General features: G+C 71.9%; 2 protein-coding genes across 2 annotated transcripts; one reads left to right on the forward strand and one right to left on the reverse strand.

Moving 5' to 3' along the window:
• Positions 1-1,122: 1,122 nt before the first annotated feature.
• AURANDRAFT_66877 (hypothetical protein) lies at positions 1,123-18,940 on the reverse strand (the record flags this gene model as incomplete). Its single annotated transcript, XM_009042203.1, has 14 exons — positions 1,123-1,767; positions 1,950-4,376; positions 4,456-4,473; positions 4,675-7,965; positions 7,994-8,212; positions 8,272-11,112; positions 11,508-13,728; positions 13,782-14,540; positions 14,570-14,887; positions 14,962-16,584; positions 16,638-16,934; positions 17,046-18,110; positions 18,193-18,486; positions 18,561-18,940. 14 exons carry the CDS (start codon positions 18,938-18,940, stop codon positions 1,123-1,125), a joined length of 16,398 nt encoding a protein of 5,465 aa, XP_009040451.1.
• A 394-nt stretch (positions 18,941-19,334) lies between these two features.
• Positions 19,335-22,467, forward strand: SDH2 (hypothetical protein; the record flags this gene model as incomplete). Its single annotated transcript, XM_009042168.1, has 4 exons — positions 19,335-19,879; positions 19,993-20,272; positions 20,486-20,977; positions 21,160-22,467. The coding sequence occupies 4 exons, from the start codon at positions 19,335-19,337 to the stop codon at positions 22,465-22,467; spliced, it is 2,625 nt and encodes an 874-aa protein (XP_009040416.1).
• Between the last annotated feature and the right edge of the window lie 4,420 nt (positions 22,468-26,887).

Below are 26,887 nucleotides of genomic sequence, written 5' to 3' on the forward strand. Positions count from 1 at the left end.
GAATCGCGAAGCGACGGCGCGACGCGGCGCGCGCAGGATCGGCACCGTGCTCCTCGTCACGGGCCTCGTCGAGGGTTGGTACGATATCGGGCCCAAGGCGCGCGCCGGCGCGGCCGCTCTCGCACAGTGCGCCCACTTACGACGCGCCCCACAGGTGCCCGGCCACCAGTTCACGCTCTTCGCGGTCGGCATGACGAGTGCGTGGCGACCGCGCCCGCTCCGCGCGCGCGCGCGTCCGCACGTCGCCGACCGCCGCGCGCGCCGCGCAGCCTTCGTGCCGGGCAGCTACGCCGCCTTCAACCTGCGCGCCGGCGGCGCCCGCGCCGCGCGCGGCCGCGGAAAGAGACGCGGCGCCCGCGCGCAGGTGGGGCGCGTTCCGCCGATGGCCGGACTACCGCTACGACCAGGTCCCGAGCTGGGACGACTAGCGCGCCGCGTAAAGCATGCGCCAAGCGGAAGCGAGGGAAGCGAGGGGGGCGGTCGGCCTACGCCACCGCGGAGAGCGGCATGTTGAAGCATCGTTGATGCCAATGTTGAGGCCACTCAGGAGTCCTGGGACCAGCCTCTCCACGACATGGAGCCGCCCAGCTGCGCCTGCGCCTGCGGGAGCGCGGGCGGCGCCGGCTCCCCGCCGCCCGACGGCAGCGCCCTCGAAGGGGCCGCCATCCTCACGACCCTCGGCGACGCGTGCGAGGCCGGGCCCGAGCCCGTGCCCGGCTCCAACCCCCAACACTCCACCACCGCCGCCGCGCCGCCCGCCGAGGACGCCGCGCCGCCCGTCGAGGACGACGACGACCTGCCGGACGAGCTGTTCTGCCCCATCACCTACACGATGATGCGCGACCCCGTGCGCGCGAGCGACGGCCACGTCTACGAGCGCCTCGCGATTACGCGCTGGTTCGCGCAGCGGCTGACGTCGCCGATGACGGGCGCGGCGCTCGCGGACGGGGCCCTGGAGCCCCAGGACGCGCTGCGGGAGCGCATCTACGACTGGGCCGTGGCGCGCCGCGGGAGCCCCGCGAGCCGCGACTACTTCTCGTGCGCGTACTGCGGCGACGAGCGGTGCCTCGACCGCGACGGCTGCCGCGAGGCCTTCGAGCGCCAGGTGCGCACGGACGCGGCCTACGGCGCCGCGGCCCGGCGGCGGCGCTGGATCGAGGGCAACGTGCTCCCCGGCGCGGAGCGCGCGCTCCGGTCCGGCCCCGCGGGAGCGGGCGCGTTGATGCTCGGCGCGTTCGCCGTCGGCGCCGTCGGCGCGGTCCTCGGGGGCGCGGCGAGCTCGCTGGCCGAGGTCGCGACGGGCGGCGCCGAGGTCGCCGCGGGCGTCGCCGACGCCCTCTCCGGCGCCGCGGCGCCCGCGTGGGACGCGCTCGGCGGCTGCTCCGCGCCGCAGGTCGCGCCGCCGCCGCCGGCCGCGCCGCTCGCGCCGGCGAGTGCGTCGGCGGCGGCCGTCGCCGGCCCGCCGCCGCCGCGGGGCCTGCCGCCGCCGCCGCCGCCGCGCGCGGGCGACGCCGCGGACCGCGCGGCGCCGCCGCCGGCCGCGCCGCCGCTACCGACGCCCGCGTTCTCGCGGCGCCCGCGCGGCGACGCGCGCGCGTCGTGCTCGCGCGGCTGCATCAAGATCGCGTCGGGCGCCGTGCTCGTGCCCGTGGCGACCGTGACCGTCGCGGCCGTCTTCGCCGTGGGCGCGGCCTGCGGCTCCGTGACGCTCGCCGCGGGCATCGTCAAGGAGCTCGTCGGCGGCGGCGTCGACGCCGCGAGCATGACCTACGCCGCCATCGGCGACGCCATCAGCTCCGACGTCGTCGAGCTCCACGTCGCGGACGACGCCGCGCGCGCGCTGCCACCGCCCGACGCCGCCGCCTGAGCCCCGCCCTCCTCCGTCGTCTTCTTTTTGCGCCCCCTACTCTGATTATGCCTCACCGTTAGATTTCCGCGGCCGCGACGACGTCGCCGCCGTCGTCGGGCACGTCCTGGGCGTCGCCGCCGGGCGCGGGCGCCCCCGCGTCGTCGCGCGGCGCGACCTCGCGCGGCGCGGCGAAGAGGTCCGCGCCCGCCTCCTCCGGCGGCCCGATTTCGAGGCGCGGCAGCGGCGCGACCGTTTCCTCCTTGTCGAGCGCGGCGTCCGGCGTCGGCGTCGTCGTGCAGAGGATCCGCTCGTCGACCCAGCGGATGAGGTTGAACGCGAAGAAGACGGAGAGCAGCACGGCCAGGAGCGCGATGGACACGACGGCGGCGCCGCTGCCCTGGCGGCGGCCGCCGACGGAGTCGAACTCGATGAAGCCGCGCAGCAGCTTCGACGTCAGGTACGGCAACAGGTCGCAGACCTCCGCGAAGACGACGTCCTGCATGAACTCGGGGATCAGCAGGAACGTGCCCGCGGTGACGACGAAGATGGAGTAGCGCGCCTTGACGAAGCGCTCCAGCACGGGCCCGTGCGCCTCCAGGTCGTCGAGCACGGTCTCGCGGTCGTAGAACCGCGTCGCGAGGTGCTTCGACCGCGCGAGGTCCGGCCGCGCGGCCAGCACCCGCGCGACGGGGCTGTCCAAGAACCGCTCGGAGAACGGGAAGCGCCGCATCTTCCGCATCTCCGCGGACCGCATGCGGTGCTGCAGGAACATGGGCAGCACCACGAAGGTCAGCAGCACGCGCAGCGTCTCCAGCACCGCGTACTCGAACCAGACGCAGAAGAGCGCGTCCTCGATCCACACGAGCGTCAGCCGCCGGCCCCAGGCCGTCGCTCGCTGCAGCAAATACGCGAAGCTCAGCGCGTAGGCGCCGAGCGCGCCGAGCCACGACAGGACGAACGCGCGCCGCGGCACGGGCTTGCGCCGCTGCGCGGCGGTCTCGGACGCGGACCCGCCGACGTCCGCGCCGACCTGGTAGTAGCCCCGCAGGTAGATGCGCCACTCGCGGCGCGTGAGCCACTCCGTGCGCGCGTAGGCGACGACGCGCGCGACCTTGCGCTCGTACGCGTGGCTCACGCCCTCGATGCGGTCCACGGCCGCGACCCAGCGCCGCGCGACGCGCTCGTGGCGCTTGAGCACGGCCGCCACGTTCTCCTCGAAGGCGTCCCGGTCCTCGCTGAAGCCCCACTTCTCCAGGAGCTTGGCCTCCATGTCCGCGAGGCGCCGCCGCGCGTGGCCCATGCCCCGGGCCTTGGCGAAGCGCGACGCCTCGCGCAGCTCGTCTCGGCGCCGCAGCACGCAGGCCGCCGCCTGGGCCGCGTCGAGGAGCTGGATCGACTCGTCGTCGGAGCTGTCGCCGTCCGAGTCGCCGCCGCCGTCGTCGAGGAGCGACGGGTCGGGCAGCGACACGTCGCTCGTCCGCCGCGACCGCGAGCTGCTCTTGTGCGTCAGCGTGTGGTAGAGCTCGGACGCGCGCTTCGCCTTGGAGCGGGCCGGGCTCCTGCGGCCTCGCGTCGACGACGCGGGCGACGACGGCGACGACGGCGACGCGGGCGGCGAGTACCGCGCGCCGTCGAGGTCGAGCTTGAGCATCGCGGCGGAGCCGCCGCCGGGCGAGTCGCCGGGCCGCCGCACGACGCGGATCGCGACCGCGGGGCTCTCCGGGGACCCCGGCGGCGGCGGCGGCGGCGAGGCGGCGGGCGCGGCGGCGGGCGCCTCGGCGGGCGCGGCCGCGGCCGCGGACGGCGCGCGCCGCACGACGCGGAGCGCGACCGCGGGCGCGGGCGGCGGCGCGTCCGCGAGCGCGTCCGAGAGCGCGGCGAACGCCGGGGCCGCCGGGGCCGCCACGGGTGCCTCGGGCGCGGGCGGGGCCGCCGCGGGCGCGGGCGCCGGGGCCTCGGCCTCGGCGAAGTCGATGACGACGTTCGCGCCGTCCGCGTGGACGTCCCAGGGCTCGTCGTCGAAGAGGAGGTGGTCGCCGTCGCCGTCCGCCGCCGCGGGGCGGCCCGCCTCGGTCTCGCGCCAGTCCGCGACGGGCGGCGCGCCGCTGCCGGCGTCGCGGACGCGCTCTCCGCCCCACGGCTCGAGGTCGCGCCAGCGGCAGAGCACCTCGGAGCTCACGTCGTCGACGTACTTGCGCACGGGCTCGAAGAGCATGAGGCAGGCCGTGACGACGATGATGTGGTTCAGCGTGAACTGGCCGTCGGGCTCGCGCGCGTAGCACTCGCCCGAGCCCTCGTCCCAGCCGCAGGCCCGCGACGCGTCCAGGTTGTACTCGAGGGCCTCGCAGGGCTCCCGCGCCTCCTGGTTGCTGCAGCCCGGGTCCGGCGAGGAGATGACGAGGGCGAAGGCCAGCTCCGCGAGGAGCACGTGCGTCAGAAAGCCGATGACGAACCAGCGGACGACGCGCGGCTTCAGCGGGTCGTAGCGCATCGGGATGGACAACAGCACGTGCTCGTGGCAGAGCGCCTTTCAGATCGTCCGCAGGGACCCGTCGTAGGACCCCAGGGTCTCCTCGGCGAAGGCCTCGATTCTCGTTTCGTCGAACGTGGGCGCGAGCGTCCGCCTGCGTGGAATTCAAATCTTCAACCCGACTTCAATGTGCGCACATGCGACAGTTTCGACGCAAGCTCTTCGGCTGTGCTTCGAGAACTCGACGAGAGCAATCGATTCGTCCAAAAATCAGCCGAATCGACGTCGATTCGACCGAGCGAGAGACTTCTGAAGTTTGGTGGGGCCCCCCCGAACCAGTGGTTGAATTCCACACAGGCGTCCGCCGCGACAGGCGGTACATGGCCTTGCGCGCCGCGGCCTCGCGGCGCTTCGCCGACCGCACGTCCATGACCGCGCCCGACAACGCGAGGAGCGCCGCGCCGCCGAGGAGCACGGAGAGGCAGACGAACATGTAGAGCGACCGCGCGAAGTTGATCTCGCCTAAGAACTCGTTCGCGTAGGCCTCCGCCAGCGTGTAGCGCTCGACGGCGCCGTAGTCGTCGCCGTCCGCCGTGACGTTGCAGGCGCAGGTCACGGCGCCGGACGCGTCTTCGACGACCGCGCAGCTCGCGTCGTCCCAGGCGCCCGCGCCGTCGTCCCAGACGCCGCAGCCCGCGCCGTCGTATTCGGCGCAGTCGACGTCGTAGTCCACGCGGTCGCCGTCGCAGGCGAAGGCGAAGACCTCGCCGTCGTCGCAGGCGCCGCTCACGTTGCCGTAGAAGCCCCAGGGGCAGCTCAGCCGGAGCGTCGCGTTCGCGCCGGCCTCCAGGCGGCGGCGCTCCGGCCGCGCGTCGACGGGGATGGACAGCGTCGCGGCGGCGGCGCCGTCCGCGGCGTAGCGCACGACGACGTTGCCGCTGCCCGGCGTGTGCGGGTCCGCCGCGAACTCGGACAGCGCGGCCGCGGCGCCGACGGTCGCGGCCGCGGACGACCGGCCCGCGGTCAGCGCCGCGGCGCCGGACGCGACGCGGTTCGACGACTTGTAGGCGGACGCGTTCGTGCCCACGGCGTCCTCGTCCGCGACGAGCGTCGCCGTCTGCGCCGCGGCGAGCGCGTCGACGGCGGCCATGAGCACGGTCGCGTCCGACGCGTTGCCGCGGGCGAAGAGCGCGGAGCCCAGGAGCGCGGAGAAGATGGCCGCGGTCGCCTCCGGCGACGCCGTGACGCCCCCGCCCAGGCCCCCGGCCTCCAACGCGTCGGCGAGGCCCGCGACGAGGCCCAGGGCCGTCCGCGCGGACGCCTCGCCCAACACTCTCGGCGCGGCGTTGACGGGCGCCGCCAGCGCCACGAGCGCCTGCTCCACGAGCCCCCGGTCGCCCGCGTCCACGTAGTCGCCCGTCGCCCGCGCCATGGCGTCGACCAGATCGCCGAGCACGGCGCTGTCGTTCGCCGCGGCGCCCGCGGCCGCGGCGACAGCCATGCAGACGCCGTCGAGCGAGTCGAACGCGAACGCGTCGCCCAGCGCCGCCGCCGTCGCGTTCGCGAGCGCCGCGCCGGCGAGGGCCGTCGCCTCGACAAAAACGGGCGCCTCGGCCGTCGCGACGGCGCCGAGCGCGTCGCGCGCGTCGCCGTAGACGGCCGCGGCGCCCGCGGGGAGCAGCGCGCCCGCGAGCGCCGGCTCGAGCGCGTACGCGCTCAACAAGTCGTCGGCGGCGCGGAAGCGGTAGCGCAGCGGCGGCGCGTCGGCGACCCAGAGGCTCGCCGTGAGCTCGAAGAGCGTCGTGAGCGCGACGCCCGCCGCCGGCGCGACGTTTAGGACGCCCGCGCGCGGCGGGGTCGCGACGGCCACCACAACCTCCGCGGCGCCGACGGCGGCCGCGTCGTCGGCGAAGGCGGCCTCGAGGCGGAAGGCGTAGGTCGCGCCGGCGACGAGGGCGTGCGGGGGCAGCACGAGGTCGTGCGCCGCCGCGTCCGCGCCGGCCGCCCACGCCGCGGCGAGCCGCGTCCGCGCGGCGTCGCCGAGGGCCGCGCCGCCGGCGAGGGCGCCCGCGACGAGGGACCAGGTCGCGTTGACGACGCGGCCCCGGCGGAGCCCGCCCTCGTCGGCGACGGCGCCCCGGAGCGTGAGCTTGAGCGCCGCGTTGGCCACGGCGTCCGCGGAGACCGCGACGGCCGGCGGGTCCGACGCGAGGACGTCGTAGGCGACGACGGCCGCGTCGGAGCGGTTGTCCCCCGCGGACGTCACCGTGACCTCGAGGACGAGGGCGCCGACGGTGAGGGCCGCCGCGTCGACGACGAGCCGCGCGCCGGCCGCGTCCGCGTTGGACATCGCGCGGTCGCACGCGCCCGCCGCGGACGCGTTCGCGTCGCAGGACCAGGCGTAGGCGAGGACCGCGTCCGGGTCCGACTCGTCGTAGCTCGCCGAGGCGTCGGCGACCAAGGTCGACGCCTGGGGCACGGTCCGGTGGCCGCCCGCGACCGCGGCGACGACGGCGCCGACGGCCGGCGACAGCGTCGCGCGCGCGGTGCTGTTGTAGCCGTTGACCGCGTCGAAGACCGCGACGACGAGGCCGTAGGTCGACCCCGCGGTCAGCGCGTAGGGCGCGAGCTTGAAGTAGCGCTCGTTCTTCGCCGCGGACGCGAGCCCCGTGTCGTCGCCGTTCGCGTCGAAGAGCGCCCACGCGTAGGACACGCCGCGGTCCGCGCTGGACCGCCCGTCGCAGGTCGTCGCGTAGCCGATGGCCTCGACGTTGGCCTCGGCGCCGGGCGCCACGGCCTGGGACGACCCGCCGACGACGACGACCGTCGGCACCGCGGCGATCGTGAGCGCCGTCGAGTGGACGTCGGAGACCGCGGAGCCCCCGAGGAAGTTCGTCAGCGCCACGGACACGTCGACGCGCCCGAAGCCCGCGGCGTGGACGGCCTCGAGCGCCGCGCTCGACAGCTCGAGGCGGCCCCCCGCGGCCGCCGCGGCCGCGCTGTCGAGCGCGGCCCGCGCGGCGGCCGCCGCCGCGGCAGAACCGGCGCGGCGCCGCGCGGCGCCGGACGCGTTCCAGGCGTAGGCCAAGGGCCGGCCGCCGCCGCCCGTCGACTGCTCCGCGTCGATGACGAGGCCCGCGGCCTCGCAGACCGCGGCGACGTCGGGGCCCTGGAGCACGGCCTCGGGCACGAGCGGCGTCTCCGGCGCGGCGACGGCCGCGGACGACGCGTTCGCCGTCGCGTAGCAGTCGCAGCGGGCGCCGGCCTCGCAGGCCGGGGCCAGGAGGCCGCCCCTGACCGTGAGCTCGTCGCCGGGGAGGAGCGCCGCGCCGCTCACGAGCGCGTCGACGCGCGCGGCGTCGATCCACTCGCAGACGGACGCGTTCGCGCCCGGGAACTCGAGGAGCTCGTCGCAGGGGAACGCGACGCCCGCCGCGGCGCCGCCGCGGTCGCTCGGCGCGTCGAGGCGCACGGCGACCTCCGCGCCCGTGTCCGTGAACGTCGCGGACTCGAGCGTCGGCGGCGCGGGGACGCCGTCGACCTCGTCGCAGGGCACGGGCGTCGGCGCCGCGCTCGGCGACGACGACGTGGGGACGAGGGTCGGCGCCGGCGAGGGGGCGAGGGGGGCGAGCGTCGGCGACCCGCGCTGCACGGTCGGCCGCTTGGTCGGCGACGTCGACGGGGACGGCGAGGGGCTTCGGGACGGTTTCGCGGTCGGCGATGACGATGGCGCAGCGCTGGGAGCGGGGCTCGGCGCGGCCGTCGGCGCGGACGTCGGCGCCGCGCTGGGACCCGAGCTGGGACCCGAGCTTGGCGCCGCACTCGGCGCGGCCGTCGGCGCGGCCGTCGGCGCGGCCGTCGTCGGCGCGGCCGACGGAGTCGCGCTGGGGCAGCTGGACGGCGCCGCCGACGGCGGGACGGACGTGGTCGGCGGGGCCGTCGGCGCGCGGACGATCGCGCCGTCGACGATGCAGAACGAGTAGTGCGTCCGGCCGTCGAGGAGAGTGACGATCGCGTCGCCGTCCGCCGTGGACACCTCGATGCTGCGCGAGCCGTCCGCGGTGTCGTACTCGTAGTTCGCGCTCCAGCAGTTGCTCGTGTCCAGCACGCAGGTGTACTCGACGTCGGCCCGCGCGCCGCTCTCCGACCCGAGGATCGTCGTGCCGTCCTCGTCGAGGGTGAAGGTCACGGTGACGCCGTCCCAGCTCGCGCCGTCCGGCAAGAAGCGCCGGCGCACGAGGATCGGGTACGACTCGGGACATTCGGGCGACGGGTAGGCGGTGGGCGCGGCGGACGTCGGCGTCGCGGACGGCACGGCCGTCGTGGGATGGAGCGACGGAGAGAACGACGGATTCAGCGACGGATTGAAGGACGGATTGAAGGACGGATTGAAGGACGGATTGAAGGACGGATTGAAAGATGGAAACCGCGTGGGCACGGAGGAACCGACGGCGTAGCTGTAGTCCCCGGTCTGGTAGCCGTAATCGACGTCGTTGCCGTACACGTCCCCTGCCGTCGGTTCCTCCGCGGCGTAGCTGTAGTCCCCGGTCTGGTAGCCGTAATCGACGTCGTTGCCGTAAACGTCCCCGGACTCCTCGTAGTAGTAGTGGGAGGGATACAGCGTGGGCACGGCCGTCGGTTCGTCGTCGCCGTATGCAACCTCGTCGCCGTATGCGTCCCCGTAATACTCGTAACTGTAAAAATTGTCACCGTACGCGCCGGTCTCGTAGCCGTAATCGACTCCGTCATAGCCGTAGCCGTAGCCGTAGCCGTCATAGCCGTAGCCGCCATAGCCGTAGCCGCCGAGGTTGTAGTAGTGGTCGTAATAGTAGTAGTCGACGGCCTCGACGACGACGACGGTCGACTCCTCGAGGTCTGTCGTGGCCACCTCGCTGAGCGCGTCCGCCGCGGCGTCGTCGTCGGCGGCGGCTTCCGTGACGGCCACGTCGAGGTCCGAAGGGGTTATCGCATCGACGCCGCCTTGGACCTCCTCGGCGTCGTCCGAGCTTTCGACGGCGATCTCGAAGCTCGCTTCGACGGACGCGCCGTCCTCGAGCTGACGCCGCCCGTAGCCGTAGCCGTAGCCGTAGCCGCCATCGTCGCCGTAGCCGTAGCCGCCATAGCCGTAGGCTGAATAGCCGTAGCCGTAGGCTGAATAGCCGTAGCCGTAGGCTGAATAGCCGTAGCCGTAGGCTGAATAGCCGTAGCCGTAGCCGTCATCGCCGTAGGCGTACGACGGATTGTTGTCGTCGGTCGAATAGTCGTCGGTCGAATAGTCATCCGTCGAGTAGTCGTCCGTCGGCGTGGAGACGTCGTCCGTCGAGTAATCATCGCCGGGCGTGTAGTCGTCCGTCGAGACGTCGTCCGTCGAGTAGTCGTCCGTCGAGACGTCGTCCGTCGAGTAATCATCGCTGGGCGTGTAGTCATCCGTCGAGACGTCGTCCGTCGAGTAGTCATCGCTGGGCGTGTAGTAGTCGTCCGTCGAGTAGTCGTCGATCGAGTAGTCGTCGCCGCCGTACTGAGCGTCGTCGTAGCCGTAGCCGTCATCGCCGTAGCCGTAGCCGTCATCGCCGTAGGCGTAGCCTCCGTAGCCATAGCCGTAGCCGTCATCGCCGTAGCCGTAGCCGTCATCGCCGTAGCCGTCGCCGTCGTCGCCGTAGCCGTAGCCGTCATCGCCGTAGGCGTAGCCTCCGTAGCCGTAGCCGTAGCCGTCATCGCCGTAGCCGTAGCCGTCATCGCCGTAGCCATAGCCGTCATCGCCGTAGCCGTAGCCGTAGCCGTAGTCGCGGTTCGACGACGAAAAGTCGACGGAGACCGACTCCGTCGAGACGCCGACGATGTTCGCGACCGCCTGCCGGAAGATGTCCTTGTAGGCCTCCGCGTCCGCGACCGTGAGGCCCGCGAACGTCGCCCCGAAGCCGACGACGTAGCCGCCGGAGGCCGTCGGGCGCGGCGCGAGCGCCGCCGGCGCGGACGTCGGCTCGACTGCGGACGACGACTCCGGCGTCGGGCCCGCGGTCGGCACGTAGGAAGGGCACGTACTCGGCGCGTTCGACGGCTCGACGCTCGGGCAGGCGGTCGGCGCGTAGGTCGGCCGCGTGCTCGGCGCGGGCGTCGCGGTCGGCGCGGCCGTCGGCTCGCGGACGATGGCGCCGTCGATGATGCAGAACGAGTAGTGCGTGCGCCCGTCGAGGAGGACGACGATCGCGTCCCCGTCCACCGTGGACACCGCGACGCTGCGCGAGCTGTCGTCGGCGTCGTACTCGTACGTGATGTCCCAGCAGTTGTACGTGTCGAGCACGCACTCGTACTGGACGTCGTCCCGCGCGCCGCTCTCCGCGCCGACGGTCGTCGCGCCGTCGCCCTCGTCGAGGGTGAAGGTCGCGGTGACGCCGTCCCAGCTCGCGCCGTCCGGCAGGAACCGGCGCCGCAGGAGGAGCGGGTGCGACTCGGGGCAGCTCTGGTACGGCGCGGCGGTGGGCGCGACGCTCGGCGCGAGCGTCGGCGCGGACGTCGTCGGCGCGAGCGACGGCGCGGGCGTCGGCGCGAGCGCGAGGCTGGGCGCGGACGTCGACGGCGCGAGCGACGGCGCGGCGCTCGGCGCCGCCGACGGACTCGTCGTCGTCGGCGCGAGCGACGGCGCCGCGCTCGGCGCCGCCGACGGACTCGGCGTCGTCGGCGCGAGCGACGGCGCGGCGTCGTCGGGGCGAGCGACGGCGCCGCGCTCGGCGCCGCCGACGGACTCGTCGTCGTTGGCGCGAGCGACGGCGCCGCGCTCGGCGCCGCCGACGGACTGATCGGTGCCGGTGTCGGCTCGGGGCTCGGCTCGGGCGTCGGCACGGGGACCGGCTCGGGCGTCGGTTCGGGCGTCGGTTCGGGCGTCGGTTCGGGCGTCGGACCCGCCGCGGGCTCCGCCGTCGGTGGCGTGGTCGGCCCGTAGGACCTACAAGGACGCGTTTCTTCTCCGCCGGGTTTCCAGAGACGCGGCGGCGGCGCGGGTTCGAGGTCGTCGGGCACGCCGACGGTTCCGGCGTCGGGGGCGCGCTCGGCGGCGCGCTCGGCGCGGACGTCGTCGGTTGCGGCGTCGGCCGCGGCGTCGGCCGCGGCGTCGGTACGGGCGTCGGCCCCGGCGTCGGTACGGGCGTCGGCCCCGGCGTCGGTACGGGCGTCGGCTCCGGGCGTCGGTACGGGCGCCGGCAGGAGGCTCGGCGCGAGGCTCGGGACGACCGTCGTCGGCGGCCACGTCATGGTCGGCGCGCCCGTCACGGCGTCGTAGAGGTCCAGGACCTCGCCCGCGCCCAGGACGACCCGGTAGACGTAGACCTCGTCGACGGAGCCCGTCAGCGCGTACTGGCCGTCCTTGATGTCGCGGTTGCCGACGGCGAAGTCGTAGTCCGCGCTCGTGTCGAGCGCGGCGGTCACGGTCTCGGCGATGAGCCCGTCGTAGTAGATGGACCACGCGGCGCCGTCGTAGGCGAGGCAGTAGTGGTGCCAGCTGCCGTCGTCCATGCCGGCGAGCTCGACCTGGTAGTCGTAGGCGCCGCCGAAGCCCTGGAAGCGGATCTCGCCCGGCGACGTCGGCGCCATGAGGCCGAACTCGCGGCCGTCGGCGCCGCCGCCGTAGGAGAAGAGCGCGCCCTCGTCGAAGGCGTCGATGGCCGCCCAGCAGCACACCGTGCGCTCGCTGGCCCCCAGGATGTGCGCCGTGACGTCGGGAGGGAACGACACGTAGCGGTTGCCGCCGTCGAAGTACAGCGCGTCGCCGCCGTAGGGGCCCGCCGTCGCCGTCGCGCCGGTGATGGACCCGTCCATCGTGCCCGCGCCGTCGCCGTCGAAGTCGTCCTTGGCGCTGTCGCCGTCGAAGGAGTAGTAGGCGACGAGCGGCGGCGGCGCCGTCGGCGCGCGCGTCGGCGCGGGCGACGGCGCGGCGGACGGCGCGACGAGCGCCTGGTAGAGCACGGCGACCTCCGCCGCGTCGAGGACGCTCGCGTAGACGTAGAGCTCGTCGAGGGCGCCCGTGAAGTGGTTGTTGAGGAAGATGTCCGCGCCGAGGCGGAGGTGGTAAGCCTCCTCCGTGTCGAGGAACACGTCCACGGCGGCCTCGGCGAGGCCGTCGAAGGAGAGCGTGACCGTCGTCCCGCCGAAGCTCACGCAGTAGTGGTGCCAGTCGGCCCAGTCGATGGCCGCGCCGTCGCCCTCGATGTCGACGGTCGTCTCGTAGACGCCCTGGAGCGCGAGCGTCACGTTGCCCTCCTCGGAGCCCGGCGCCGTCTTGAGGCCGAAGGACGCCCCGTCGTGGCCGGTGCCGCCGTACTCGAAGAGGTAGCCGCCGTCCCAGGCGTCGACGCGCGCCCAGAGGCAGATCGTGCGCTCGTGGGTCCCCGCGAGCGACGTTTGCGTGAGCCAGTTCGCGGACGTGAGCGCCTGGGGGAACTCGAGGACGACGGCGCCGTCGAAGGCGACGGCGTCCGTGCCGTCGCGGCCGGCGACGGCCTCGAGCTTCGTCTCGATGCCGGCCTTCCACGACGTCCCGTTGTAGCGGCCGAGCGCGTCCGTCGCGTTCCCGTCGTCGAAGGTGTAGTACGCGCGGAGCGTCGACTCGAAGAAGTAGGTCGTCGGCGCCGGCGTGGCCGTCGGCGGGAGGCTCGCGGACGGCGACGCGCTGGGCGCGAGCGTCGAGCAGGCGTTCTCGTACCACGCGACCGTGTCGTCGTTGCTCGACGCCGAGAGCGCGTCGACGTCGCCGTCGCCGTCAACTTCGATCGCGTAGACGGCCTGGGCGGCCTCCGCCGTGGCGGTGATGATGGTCTCCGTGAAGGACTGCGACCCGTCGTTCTCGTACCACGCGACCGTGTGGTCGCCGTAGGACGCCGCCAGGACGTCGACGTCGCCGTCGCCGTCGACGTCGACGGCGGAGACGGCGTAGGCGTTGTTGACGTACTTGACGAGCCGCTGGGTGAAGACGTAGTGACCCCCGTCGTTCTCGTACCAGGCCAGCAGATTGCCCGTATCGGCCGCGACGGCGACGTCGACGTCGCCGTCCCCGTCGACGTCCGCGGGGCTTAGCGACATGGCGCCGACCGCGGGGGACGCGACGGTGAGCCCCGAGAACGACTGCGACCCGTCGTTCTCGTACCAGGCGACGTAGTTGCCGTCGTAGGCGGCCGCGAGAGCGTCGACGTCGCCGTCGCCGTCGACGTCGGTCGCGTAGACGCATCGAGCGCCGTTCGCCGAGTCTGAGATGACGCGTTCCGCGAAGGATTGGGAGCCGTCGTTCTCGAACCAGGCCACCGTGTCGTCGGAGGAGGACGCCGACAGGACGTCCACGTCGCCGTCGTCGTCGACGTCGGCGGCGAAGACGGACAGGGCGCCGTCGGCGAGCGTCGTCAGGACGTGCTCCGTGAAGGACCTGTGGATCGGGAGTGATGGAGGAACAAAAATGCGAAGGCTCTGGTACCAGACTGGGCCCCGTCGTTCTCGTAGCACGCGATCGTGTCGTCTTGGTAGGACGCCGAAAGGACGTCGACGTCGCCGTCGCCGTCGCCGTCGATCGCGTAGACGGACCAGGCAAATTCCGCGTTCGCCTCGACGACGCGCTCCGTGAAGGATTGGGACCCGTCGTTCTCGTACCACGCGACCGTGTGGTCCGCTTTGGACGCCGACAGGACGTCCACGTCGCCGTCGCCGTCGACGTCGATCGCGAAGACGCTGCGGGCGTTGTCCGCCAGCGTCGTGACGATTCGGGTAGAAAAGGCGACGGCCGTGCAGAAGGTCGTCGGAACCGGGGCTGGCTCGCAGGCGTTCTCGTACCACGCGACCGTGTCGAAGGTCGTCGACGCCGTCAGCGCGTCGCTGTCTCCGTCGCCGTCGACGTCGATGGCGAAGACCGAGTAGAAGCCAGCCGGGCTCGCGTCCATGGTGTGCGCGGCGAAGGACTCGGACCCGTCGTTCTCGTACCAGGCGACCGCGCCAGCGCTGGCCACGAAGAGGTCGACGTCGCCGTCGCCGTCGCCGTCGGCGACGACGACGGACTTCGCGTTGACGACGTTCGCGACGAGCCGCTCGGAGAAGGACTGCGCCCCGTCGTTCTCGTACCAGGCCAGCGTGTCGGCGGTGTTGGTCGTGAGCGCGAGGTCGACGTCGCCGTCGCCGTCGACGTCCGCGACGCTGGCGGAGGAGCCGTCGTCCGCGAGCGTGGTGACGACGCGCTCCGTGAAGGACCTGTGGATCCGGAGTGATGGAGGAAGAACATTGCGAAGACTCCGGTACCAGACTGGGCCCCGTCGTTCTCGTACCAGGCGAACGTGTCGTCCCAGTTGGTCACCGAGACGACGTCGACGCCGCCGTCGCCGTCGACGTCGGCCGCGCGGACGAAGACGGCGCTATCCGCGAGCGTGCTGACGATGCGTCCCGTGAAGGATTGGGAGCCGTCGTTCTCGTACCACGCGACCGTGTCGTCCCAGTAGGACGCCGACAGGACGTCCGCGTCGCCGTCGCCGTCGACGTCGGCGGCGAAGACGGACACGGCGCCGTCGGCGAGCGACGTGACGACGCGCTCCGTGAAGGACCTGTGGATCGGGAGTGATGGAGGAACAAAAGTGCGACGACGCCGGTAGCAGACTGGGCCCCGTCGTTCTCGTACCAGGCCACCGTGTCGTCCTCGTCGGACGCCGAGAGCACGTCGACGTCGCCGTCACCGTCGACGTCGATCGCGTAGACGCACTCGCCGCCGTCCGCGAGCGTCGTGACGAGGCGCTGCGCGAACGCCTGGGCGCCGTCGTTCTCGTACCAGGCCACCGTGTCGTCCGACTCGGACGCCGACAGGACGTCGACGTCGCCGTCGCCGTCGACGTCGATCGCGAAGACGGACTGGGCCCAGTCCGCGAGCGTCGTGATGATGTGCGGCGTCGTGAAGTTCGCGTCGCCGCAATTCACCGTGGGCCGCGGCGTCGGAGCGCCGGTCGGCGTCGAAGTCACCGTCGGGATGGGCGAGGCCGTCGGCGTCGCCGTCGGCGTTTTTGACGCCGTCGGCGCGGACGTCTCGCAGGCGTTCTCGCGCCACTGGAGGTTGCTGTACGGGGACCCGGAGAGGGCCAGCAGGATGTCGACGTCGCCGTCGCCGTCGACGTCTACGCCGGAGATGGCCTCGACGCCGTCGCCGACGCTCGCGGGGAAAGAAGTGAAGGACTCGGCCCCGTCGTTGTCGAAGAGCATCACCGTGCCGTCGCTCGACGACCCCGCCCCGACGTCCAGGTCGCCGTCGCCGTTGAGGTCCATCGCAAACACGCGGGCGTCCGCCAGCGACGTCGACAGGACGCGCTCCGTGAAGGACTGGGAGCCGTCGTTCTCATACCACGCGACCCGCGGTATGTCGTAGGACGCGGCCAGCGCGTCGACGTCGCCGTCGCCGTCGAGGTCGATCGCGAAGGCGAAGCGGTCCGCCGCGTGCGTGACGACGCGGTCCGAGAAGGCCTCGGCGCCGTCGTTCTCGTACCACGCGACGAAGTTGTCGTTGCCGGAGCTGGCCAGCACGTCGACGTCGCCGTCGCCGTCGACGTCGATGGCGAAGACGGAGTTGGCCTCGTTGACGAGCGTCGAGATGAGGTGCTCGTTGAAGGACGCGGAGCCGTCGTTCTCGAACCACGCGACCGTGTCGTCGTATTCGGACGCCGACAGGACGTCCTCGTCGCCGTCGCCGTCGACGTCGGCGGCGAAGACGCACATGACGTCCTCGGACGAGACCGAGATGAGGTGCCCGCTGAAGGACTGGGAGCCGTCGTTCTCCCACCATTCCACCAGATCCTCCCCGGCGACTCCCGCCAGCGCGTCGACGTCGCCGTCGCCGTCGACGTCGAGGGCGACGACGGAAACGGCGCCGGCGGTGAAAGCCCCGATGAAACGCGACGTGAAGGACTGCGACCCGTCGTTCTCGTACCACGCGACCGTCTGGACGCCGTAGGACGCCTGCAGCAGGTCGACGTCGCCGTCGCCGTCGACGTCGGCCGCGAACGCGTCCTCGAGGTCGACCAGGCCGTCGTCGACCACGTGTTCCGTGGTGATGGAGATGGACTCGCAGGCGACCGTCGGCCGCGGCGTCGGCGCGGGCGTCGGCGGCTCGACGTAGCAGTCGTTGGCCCACCAGGCGACGGTGTCGAGGGTCGACGCCGCGGAGACGAGGTCGACGTCGCCGTCGCCGTCGAGGTCCGCCGCGTAGATGGAGGTGGCGCCGTCGGCGAGCGTCGTCAGGACGTGCTCCGTGAAGGACCTGTGGATCCGCAGTGATGGAGGAAGAAAAGTGCGACGACTCCGGTAACGGACTGGGTCCCGTCGTTCTCGTACCACGCGATCGTGTCGGCGGTGTTGGCCGCGACCATCGCGTCGACGTCGCCGTCGCCGTCGACGTCCGTCGCGAAGACGGCCCAGGCGCCGTAGACGTTCGTCGCGATGATTTTGTCGGTGAAGCTCTGGGACCCGTCGTTCTCGTACCAGTAGACCGCGGGGTCGTCGAAGTCCGCGGAGAGCACGTCGACGTCGCCGTCGCCGTCGAGGTCGACCGCGTAGACGTCGAGCTTCGACTGGTCGCCGATGGTGGTGATGGTGTGCTTCGTAAAGGACCTGTGGATTCGGAGTGTTTGTCGGGCCACAGACACGTGTCGTCCAAAAATCAGCCGATTTGCTTTTTCAAGTTGGTCAAACTCGCTCATGGTTTCACGCTCGGCGAAGGACTGGGACCCGTCGTTCTCGTACCAGGGCAGCTCGTTGCTGAACTGCGCCGCGGAGAGCGCGTCGACGTCCGCGTCGCCGTCGACGTCGATCGCGAAGACGGCGTAGGCGTGCGACGCGTCGTCGTCGATGATGCGCTTGGTGAAGGACTGGGAGCCGTCGTTCTCGTACCAGGAGACCTCGTCGTTGGTCCCGGACCCGTCTCCCTGGGCCGCCGAGAGCGCGTCGACGTCGCCGTCGCCGTCGACGTCGATCGCGTAGACGCGCATGGCGTTGACCGCCGAGTTGGTGATGTCGCGCGTCGAGAAGTTTATAGTGGTGTCGTCAGTCGACGCCTCGCCCTCGAACCAGGCGACCGTGTCGTCGTCGTCGGACGCCGCCAGGACGTCGACGTCGCCGTCGCCGTCGACGTCGATCGCGAAGACGGACCGCGCGCCGGACGACGACGCGCTGATGGTTGTCTCCGCGAAGCCCGCGCTGCCGTCGTACCAGTTGACGCTGTCGTCGTCCTCGGACGCCGACAGGACGTCCACGAGGCCGTCGCCGTCGACGTCTGCCGCGTAGACGGACGAGGCGCCCATCGCGGCGTTCGAGATCACGTACTCCATGAAGTTCGCGGCCGTGCACGCCGGGTCGCACTGCCTCGTCTCGTACCACGCGGCGACGCCGTCGCCGTAGGCGCCGACGACGACGTCGAGGTCGCCGTCGCCGTCGACGTCGGCCGCGCCGACGCTCCGCGCCTCGGTCGCCGTCGTCGTCACCGCGTATTCCGTGAATGAGGCGGCGCCGTCGTTCTCAAAGTATTTGACGGCGTTGTCGGTGGCCGCCGCGGCGAGCACGTCGACCTGGCCGTCGCCGTCGATGTCCGCGGCGGAGACGGAGAAGGGCTCGAGCAAGCTCTGCGTGAGCTCGTTGTTGGTGAAGGACTGGGACCCGTCGTTCTCGTACCACGCGACCGTGTCCTCGTCTCTCTCGCCCGCGACGACGTCGACGTCGCCGTCGCCGTCGACGTCGACCGCGACGGCGGAGAACGCGCCCTGGACGGCGATGACGCGCTCCGTGAAGAACCTGAGGAGCCGGAGTGAAAGTAAGGAGCCGGAGTGAGGAGCCGGAGTGAGGAGTCTGCTTTTGTGGGACGCCGGCGAAGGACTCGGAGCCGTCGTTCTCGAACCAGAGGAGGTTCTCGTCGAGGTAGGCGGTGGCGACGAGGTCGACGTCGCCGTCGCCGTCGACGTCCGCCGCGAAGGCCGCGTTCGCGCCGCCGACGAGCGACGAGACGACGCGCTCGGTGAAGGACTCGAAGCCGTCGTTCTCGCACCAGACGACGTTGTCGTCGCCGTAGGACGCGACGACGACGTCCAGCGCGGCGTCGCCGTTCACGTCGGCGACCAGCACGTCGCGCGGCGCGTCCGCGGCGGCCGTGATCACGAGCTCCGTGAAGGACCTGCGGAGCCGGAGTGAACGTAAGTCGCGTCACCGCGGACGCCGGCAAAAAACTCAGCCCCGTCGTTCCGGTACCAGGCGACGGCGTCGTCCTCGAAGATGCCCGCGAACAGGTCCACGTCGCCGTCGCCGTCGAGGTCGCCCGCCGCGACGGCGCGGACGGAATTGATCGCCGTGACCACACGGTCGGTGTAGGACTGCGCCCCGTCGTTCTCGAACCACTGTAGCGAGTAGTCGACCTGTTCGACGGCTGAGCGCCGGCCTACGACGAGGTCGACGTCCGCGTCGCCGTCCACGTCGACGGCGACGACCGACTGGACGTCCGTCACCGCGTTCGACACGACGTGCTCCGCGAAGGCGCAGTCATCCTGCGCCGCGCCGGTTGCGGCCAGCGCGGCGAGGACGGCGAGGCGCAGCCGTTCTCTCCGCCTTTTCCCGCGCGCAACGATCCCCATCCGGACCGCTAGCGCCGCATGGCGATTCTACTGGGGTGGCGGCGGAGCGGCTACCATCCCAGATCTACGCTGCCGGCGGAGCTCCGGAGCGGTGCTCTATCGGGCAGGGATGAATGCACAATTTTGGGTTGAAGGCACGTTTCTCTGCAATGAGGCCAAGCGCGCTCGCGGGTTTCTATCTCGGGTTTCTCGACTCGCCGCGCCGACGCCGACGTCGTCGTGCATGTGGCAACACTCGCGCAAGTGGCCCTGTGAAATCCTCTGGCTCGCTCGCTTCGGCGAGAACCTCGCGCGCGCCAGCGTCATAAACTTGGGAAGCGCTCCCGGTCCCGCTGACGCGCAGAGCGAAAACTCACGTGTATTGTAGGTAACTGCGTAGATGGCACTCCGCAGCATGAAACTGGGCCGCCCGCTCCTGCGCCGCGCGCTCTCCGGCAGCAACGTCCGCGCGCTCTCCAGCAGCGACGCGACGCTCACCGAGGTGCCAGATAAGTGCGAGGTGCTCGTCGTCGGCGGCGGAATCATCGGGGTGTCGGTAGCTTACCACCTCGCGCAGCGCGGCGTGAACGATGTCGTGCTCCTCGAGCGCCACAAGCTGACGAGCGGCACGACGTGGCACGCCGCCGGCCTCGTGGGCCAGATGCGCGCGACGAAGGTCGAGACGGAGCTCTCCGCGGCCGCGGCCGACGTCTACGAGGCCCTGAAGTTGGAAACCGGTCTCGACACGGGCTACAAGCAGTGCGGCTCCTTGACGACGGCGGCGACGCGCGAGCGCTTGGAGTTTCTCAAGCGCAACTCGGCGCGCGCGCGGTCCTACGGCCTCGAGGCGGAGGTGCTGACGCCCGACGAGTGCGGCGCGCTGATGACGCACGACGGCCACACGATCATCAAGACGGACGACCTCCACGGCGGCCTGTGGTTGCCCGGCGACGGGAGCGGGTCGCCGACAGCGTCGAGGAGTGTTTTATTTCGCGCAAATCTCGCCGGGAAACGGAATCCGACCTCGTCGAATCTCGCCGGGAAACGAAATCCGACCCCGTCAAATCTCGCAGGTCGCCGACGGACCTCACGATGGCCTTCGCCAAGGGCGCGCGCATGCGCGGCGTCAACATCTGCGAGGGCGTCGCCGTCGACCAGTTCCAGCTCGCGTCCATCGACCAGGGCCGCAAGCGCGTCGTCGGAGTGTCGCTGGAAGACGGGCGCCGGATGTCGGCGGAGAAGGTCGTGCTCTGCGGCGGCCAGTGGTCGCGCGACGTCGCGCGCAAGGCCGGCGTGAACGTGCCGCTCCACAGCTGCGAGCACTTCTACTGCACGACGGCCAAGATGCCGGGCGTCCACCCCGGGCTCCCGGCCAGCACCCGTGCCGAGCTCAAATCTTCAACTCGACTTCAATGGACGTCGACGTGAGAGTAATGTGACAAAAAAACGAGCTTCGGCTGTGCTTCGAGACCTCGACGAGAGCAATCGATTCGTCCAAAAATCACCCGAATCGACTTCGATTTGCCCGAGCTAGAGAATTTCAAAGTTTGGTCGGGACCCCCCGAGACCGCGGATTCGGCGCAGGTTTACCGCGACAACGACTCCTTCACCTACTTCCGCGAGTGGGGCGAGGGCCTCCTCGTCGGCGGCTTCGAGCCGAACGCGCGGCCCGTGCGCGACTGGACGAGCGCGGTGCCCTCGGACTTTTCTTTCGGACTTCTGCCCGACGACCTCGAGCACTTTTACTCTTCGGTCTACGAGCCCGCGACCCAGCGCGTGCCCAAGCTCGAGGACGCGGAGATCACGTCGTTCCTCAACGGGCCCGAGGCGTTCACCCCAGACAACAATTACATCCTGGGCGAGGCGCCCGAGGTCTCGAACTTCTTCGTGGCCGCCGGGCTCAACTCGGCGGGCATCGCGAACGCCGCGGGCGTCGGCCAGACGCTGAGCGAGTGGATCGTCGACGGGAAGCCGTCGAGGGACGTCTGGGGCGTGGACATCCGCCGCTTCGGCGCCTTCCACCGGTCGCCCGAGTTCCTGCGCGACCGCTGCGCCGAGGTGTTGGGCCTCCACCAGGGCGGGAAACGGCTGCGACACGCCCAACTTCAAAGGCTCCTCTCTCGGCCGTTTTCCACTCGTTTCGGCTGATTTTTGGACGAGCGATCATCCCTCGGAGCGCTCTCGAAGCGTGGGTCCTTTTTCTGGAACGCGTGCACGCGAAACACTCATGTTGAAGCGAGGTTGAATCACCCTTTTCCTGCCCAGGCCTCCATTACGCGCTTCCTTGGCCGCGCCTCGAGCTCCAGTCCGCGCGGAACCTGCGGCTCACGGCGCTCCACGAGACCCACAAGGCCAACGGGGCCAAGTTCGGGCAGAAGTTCGGCTGGGAGCGCGTCAACTACTACGCGCCGGGCGACGACGAGGTCGAGCACGACCACAAGATCGACTCGAAGCCCGGCTGGATGAAGTACGCCAAGGCCGAGGCCCAGCACTGCCGCGAGAACGTCGCGCTCTTCGACGTGTCGAGCTTCGCGAAGCTGCTCGTGAAAGGCCGCGATGCGGAAGCGTGCATGCAGCGCCTCTGCTGCGGCGACGTGTCCGTCGTGGACCGTGCTGTCTACACGGGCATGCTCAACGCCGAGGGCGGCGGCTACGAGAGCGACTGCACGGTGACGAAGCTCGGCGACGACGAGTTCCTCGTCGTCAGCCCCACGGGCAGCGCGACGCGCGACGCCGACTGGATCCGGCGCCACTTGACGGGCGACGCGACGCTCGTCGACGTCTCGAACCAGCTCGCGGTGCTCGCGGTCATGGGGCCCGAGTCGCTCAACCTCCTCAAGGCCTGCGTGACGCAGCCGTCCGTCTTCGACGACTTCCCCTTCGGCGCGTCCCGGGCGCTCGACATCGGCCACGCGGCTTCCGTGCGGGCGCAACGCATCACCTACGTCGGCGAGCTCGGCTTCGAGCTCTACGTGCCCGTGGAGTCCGCGGCCCACGTGTACCGCAGCCTCCACGCGGCGTCCGCCGAACATCCGTCCGCGGATCTCCGCGATTGCGGCTACTACGCCATCGATTCGCTTCGCACGGAGAAGGCCTACCGCGCCTGGGGCCACGAGCTCGACCCCTTCGTGACGCCCTTCGAGGCCGGCCTCGGCTTCACCATCGACTGGTCCAAGGACTTCATCGGCAAGGACGCGCTCGCGAAGCTGAAGAAGGAGCCCCTGAAGCAGCGCGTCGTCGCCCTTCACACGCACGAGGAGGACCTGCCGATATGGGGGAACGAGCCCGTCCTGCGCGACGGCGAGCTCGTCGGCAACGTCACGACGGCCAACTACGCCCACTCGCTCGGCGGCCAGGTCGCCCTCGCGATCGTCAAGCACCCCGAGGTCGGCGTGAAGGGCTTCGTCAAGGCCGGGACGTACGAAATAGACGTCGGCGGCACGCGCCTCAAGGCCACGGGGTCCCTCCGCCCGCCCTTCGACCCCAAGCACAAGCGCCCGCAGGGCATCTACGAGGACCACACCGAGACCGCGCGCGCCGCGGCCTGAGACCCGGTCCTGGTCTACTTCAACTTGACCCAGCCCTCCGCCCCTCCCCCTTCTTGCATCCGACTTCCCTGCGCGCACAGTTTTGATGTAACTTGTGCCAATGCAGGAAGGCCTGGAGGACGAAGGCGATATTCTAAGGCGATATATCCGCGCCCAAACGTCGGGAGGCGACTGTGTTTATTGCAGGACGCACGCGAAGCCAGCGGGGTTCGCGAGGCGTCCCCGGATACCACTGGCGCCGCGCGGCCGCGGAGGCGGCGGCCCGCTCAGAAAAGAAACAAGGTGACGCGCGAGGTTTCGGCAGCCGAGGATGCGATGCCGTGCCGAGCCCACATTCTCGGCACGCGGTCCGACGACGTGGAGTCGGATGCGAAGCGTCCAGCTCGTGAGGAGGCGCGCGGCTCGCGGGAGAGCTGAGCGCTGAACACCTTGAGCAGATTTGATCAACGCGGTCAGCGCCATGTTCTCTTCCGCGAATCCCGGGCATAAGGCGCCGACATGGGCATCGCCAAGTCGTGCACCATACTCGAGGAGGACTCGGAAAGTGGCCAAATGTTGATAACAGTATGCCATGCGTATCGGAGTCGGGCCGGAGGGGAGGTGGACGTCTGCCCCGCGGTCGAGAAGTAGTCGCACTGTCGCCGGGAGATCGCATCTGCAGGCGGCAACCAACGCCGAAGCGTCGATCGCGGCACCGCGGTCGAGGAGCAGCTCCAAGACGCTTGCGACATACGGGAAGTCGCGAGGACTACACCGACACAAACGATGAAGAGCTGTTTCGCCGCTCCGGTCAGGCGCGTCGACATCAGCGCCCCGGTCGAGTAGGAGCGTCACAACTTCGAGTCGAATGTCGACGATGTCGAGGAGACCACCGAAGCCGGAAAAGATAGCCGTATGGAGCGGCGTCCATCCCTTATTACTCATCTGGTTGATGTCAGCACCGCGGTCGAGGAGCTGCGCCACCAAATTGACGTCCCCGCCGGCGACGGCGGCGTGTAATTTGCGGTTAAATTGCGAGAACATCTCCTCAGGCCTCGACACTGCGCTCGACTCTCGCCTTCAACCGGGTGCACCCAAAGTTCAACATTGCCTCCTTACTCGTCCCTCGGCGGCGCCTGTGCCCAGGCCGGGAGGGCCTTGGGGCGCCTCGCGCGGTTCATGCGGTCGCGGGCGACCTGCGACACGGGCTGGGGCCCGGGCGGCGGCCGCGCGTTCGCCCGCCGTCGGCGCGGCGCGTCGCTCATCTTGCGCGAGATGGCGTCCAGGCGGCTCTTCGCCGAGCGCCGCGGGCGGCCCGTCGCGTCGGAGCGCGCCGTGTCGAGCGTCCGCGCGGTGTCGCAGACCGAGGGCGCCGAGGCGGAGCGGGCGTCGTCGTCGTCGCCCTCGTCCGGCAGCGAGCGGTTGGAGCCGCTCGAGAAGATGTCCGGAAAGCGCCCCCGCCGCGGCGCGGCGCTGCCAACCGTCGTCGCCGCCGAGACGTCGCTGCGCACGCTGTCCGCCGTGCAGGGCGGCGGCGGCGAGTAGCCGCGCGGCGGCGGCCGCGGCGACCGCGACGACGCGCCGCGAGACGCGTTCCGCGGCGCCCAGGCGCCGTCGGCGCGCGGCGGCAGCGCCTCCTCCGCCAGGTCCTCGTCGACGCCTTGCAGCATCGCCGCAAGGTCGAGCTCGCCCGCGGCTTCAATGGCGTCAAGCTCTTCGTCTACGTACAGAGAATGGGCCAGCGCATCCGATATCCGCCGCCGCACCCGTCGGCTCCGCGCGGCGCCCTGGACCGCTTTCAGCGCCGCGTCCCGGCGGCGGCGCTCGGCCTCGAGGTGGCGCCAGGCGTCGGACGCGGGGCCCGCGGCCGCGCGGCACGCCGAGCCGCGCGCGAGCCGTTGGCACGCTCGCGCCACGGCTAGACGCGCGGCGTCGAGCTCCGCGGCGCTCGGCCCCGCCGGGGGCTCGATCACCGATTTCCAGAGCAGGGCCGCCGCCAGCGCGTCGCCGGGCAGGCGGTCGAGGCCGCGGCCGTCGTCGGCGCCGTCGTCATCGTCGTCGCGCGCGCGCTTCCGCGGGTTCGCGCGGCGCTCGGCGACGACCTCGGCGACGAGCGCCGCCGCGGCCCGCCGCTTCGCGTCGGCGCCGGCCGTCGTCGCCGGGGCGTCGTCGCCGGCGGCGGCCCAGGCCACGGCCGCAGGCCAGGGAGGCAAAGCGTAGTTCGTGCCGCACTTGCGGCACGAGAGATCGGTCACTCCGCCGTCGTCGTCGCGGACGGCGGCGAGGAGCGCGGGCACGATGGAGAGACGGATTTCGCAGCTTCCGCAGGTCCGCGGAAACAACCGACCGAAGCTCCAGAGCCGGCTCGGGTCCCCGACGCGTTCCGTCGCCGCGCCGCGGCCGCTCGGGTCCACGACGCGTTCCGTCGCTGCCCAGCGGCCGCTCGCGGGCGCCGCGTCGCCGTCCGCGCGCGCGGCCCAGGCGAGCTGGGCCAACAGCGGTTTCGACGGCGCGTCGCCGTTCAACTCCGCGAGCTTCTCCAGCCCCGCGGCGCCCGCGACCGCCAGCCCCCTCGCGCGCTCGCGCGCGGCGTCCGCGTCCTCGTCTCGCAGCCACGCCGTCACCGCGACGTCCGCGCGGCGCGTGAGCGCGTCGCGCGCGGGCCCCTCGCCGAGCGGGTTCCCCTGGAGCGCGAGGGACGCGAGCGTGCCTACCAAGCATGACGGTGACGATTTCTCATTGGTTTTCCACCCAAAACCTCTCGAAAGTCGTCGCGGCCTCGGGACGCTGGAGCGCGCGCTTCGCAAAGGCCAGCGACGCCGCCAACTGCCCCCCGCGGTCGAGGGCGTTGTGGCTCAGGTCCAGCGTCTCCAGCGTCGGCGCGCCCACGAGGAACCGCCCCAGAGCCTCGACGCGGTTGTTCGCCGCGTGGAGCTCGCGGAGCCGCGGGAGCCAGGCGTCGCCGCCGAGCGACACAAGCGCGTTGCCGCTGAGCCAGAGCCCCTCGAGCCGCGGGAGCGCGAGTTCCGACGGGAAAACCGCGAGCCGGTTGTGGCTGAGAATCAAAGCCTCGAGGTTCGGCGCGCAGGCGCTGAGCTCGCGGCCGTCGATGGCCGCGATGACGTTGCGCGCGAGGTCGAGGCGCAGGAGGTGGGCGAGGAGGCCGGGCTCGGCGACCCAGGGCAGCCTCGGCCCGAGGCCGTTGCCGGCGACGTCGAGCCGCGCGAGCCGCGGCGCGCCGCGGCCGAGGGACGCGACGCCGTCGTCCTGGGCGCCGAGCCGGTTGTCCGCGGCGGTCACGCGCCGGAGCTCCGGGAAGCCGCCGAGCGCCGCGAGGGACTGGAGCTTGTTCGCGTCGACGTGGATTTCCCGGAGCGTCGCCCGGAACGCCGCGTCCGCGACGACGAGGCCGCCGAGCGCGCCGGGGCCGGCGAGGCGGTTGTCCCGGAGCGACAGCGCCTCGAGCGGCGCGCCGCACGTCGCCAGCGCGGCGCCGAGGCTCGCGACCGCGGCGCCGTCGAGGCCGTTGACGTTGAGCGCGAGCTCGCGCAGACGGCGACAGCTCCCGAGCGCCGAGAGGTCGCCCCGCAGGCTCTCGACGGACAGGTCCAGGGTCGCGGCGTTCGCCGGGTCGCCGCCCGCGGCCGCCGCCAGCGCGTCGAGGTCGAGCGCGCCGTCGGAACCTACGAGACATGAAGATGAGTCCTTGTTTCTCTAAGACGACGAGGACCCCGGTCGGAACCGGCTGCTTCGAACGCCTCCTCCGGGCGGAAGATCTCTGGGGCGACCTTGCGGGGCTTCGCGGGCGCCCGGACCGCGGCGGCGGCCTCGAGGCGGCGCGCCCAGTCGTCGGGCTTCGACGACGTCGCGGCGCCCGCGGACCCCCGGGCCTCGAGCGGCGGCGCGACCGTCGCCGGACCGCGCGCCCCGCGCTCTTGGTCTCGCCCGACGTCTTGCCCGACGGTTTCGCCGCCTTGAAGAGGGCCGCGGCCCGCCTACCAAGCACGACGGTGACGACTTCTCATTGTTTTCCCACCCCAAATCTCTCGAAAATCGTCACGGCCACAGGACACTGCGGCCCGCCGGCGCGACGCCGGCGCGACGAGGGCCGCGCGGCGCTCGATCGGCGACAGACCCGCGACCGCGGACGCGGCCTTGGCCCTCGCCGCGTCCTCGAGCGCCCAGGCTCGCCGCCGCGCGGCCTTGGCGGCGGCGATCTCCGCGTCGATGGCGGCCTCGGCGGCCTTCGCCGCGTCGGCGGCGTCCGCGGCGGCCGCGGCCGCGGCGCGCGTCGCGGCGGCGGCTTCGGCCGCGGCCGCGGCCTCGGCGCGCGCGGCCTCGGCGTCCGCCGCGGCCGCGGCGTCGAGGGCCGCGACGCAGGCGGCGCCGGCCTCTGCCGCACCCCGCGCCGCGTCGAGGGCGACCGCGACGGTCGCGGTGG

The sequence above is a fragment of the Aureococcus anophagefferens genome, assembly GCF_000186865.1.
Source record: "Aureococcus anophagefferens unplaced genomic scaffold AURANscaffold_28, whole genome shotgun sequence".
Classification (NCBI taxonomy): domain Eukaryota; class Pelagophyceae; order Pelagomonadales; family Pelagomonadaceae; genus Aureococcus; species Aureococcus anophagefferens.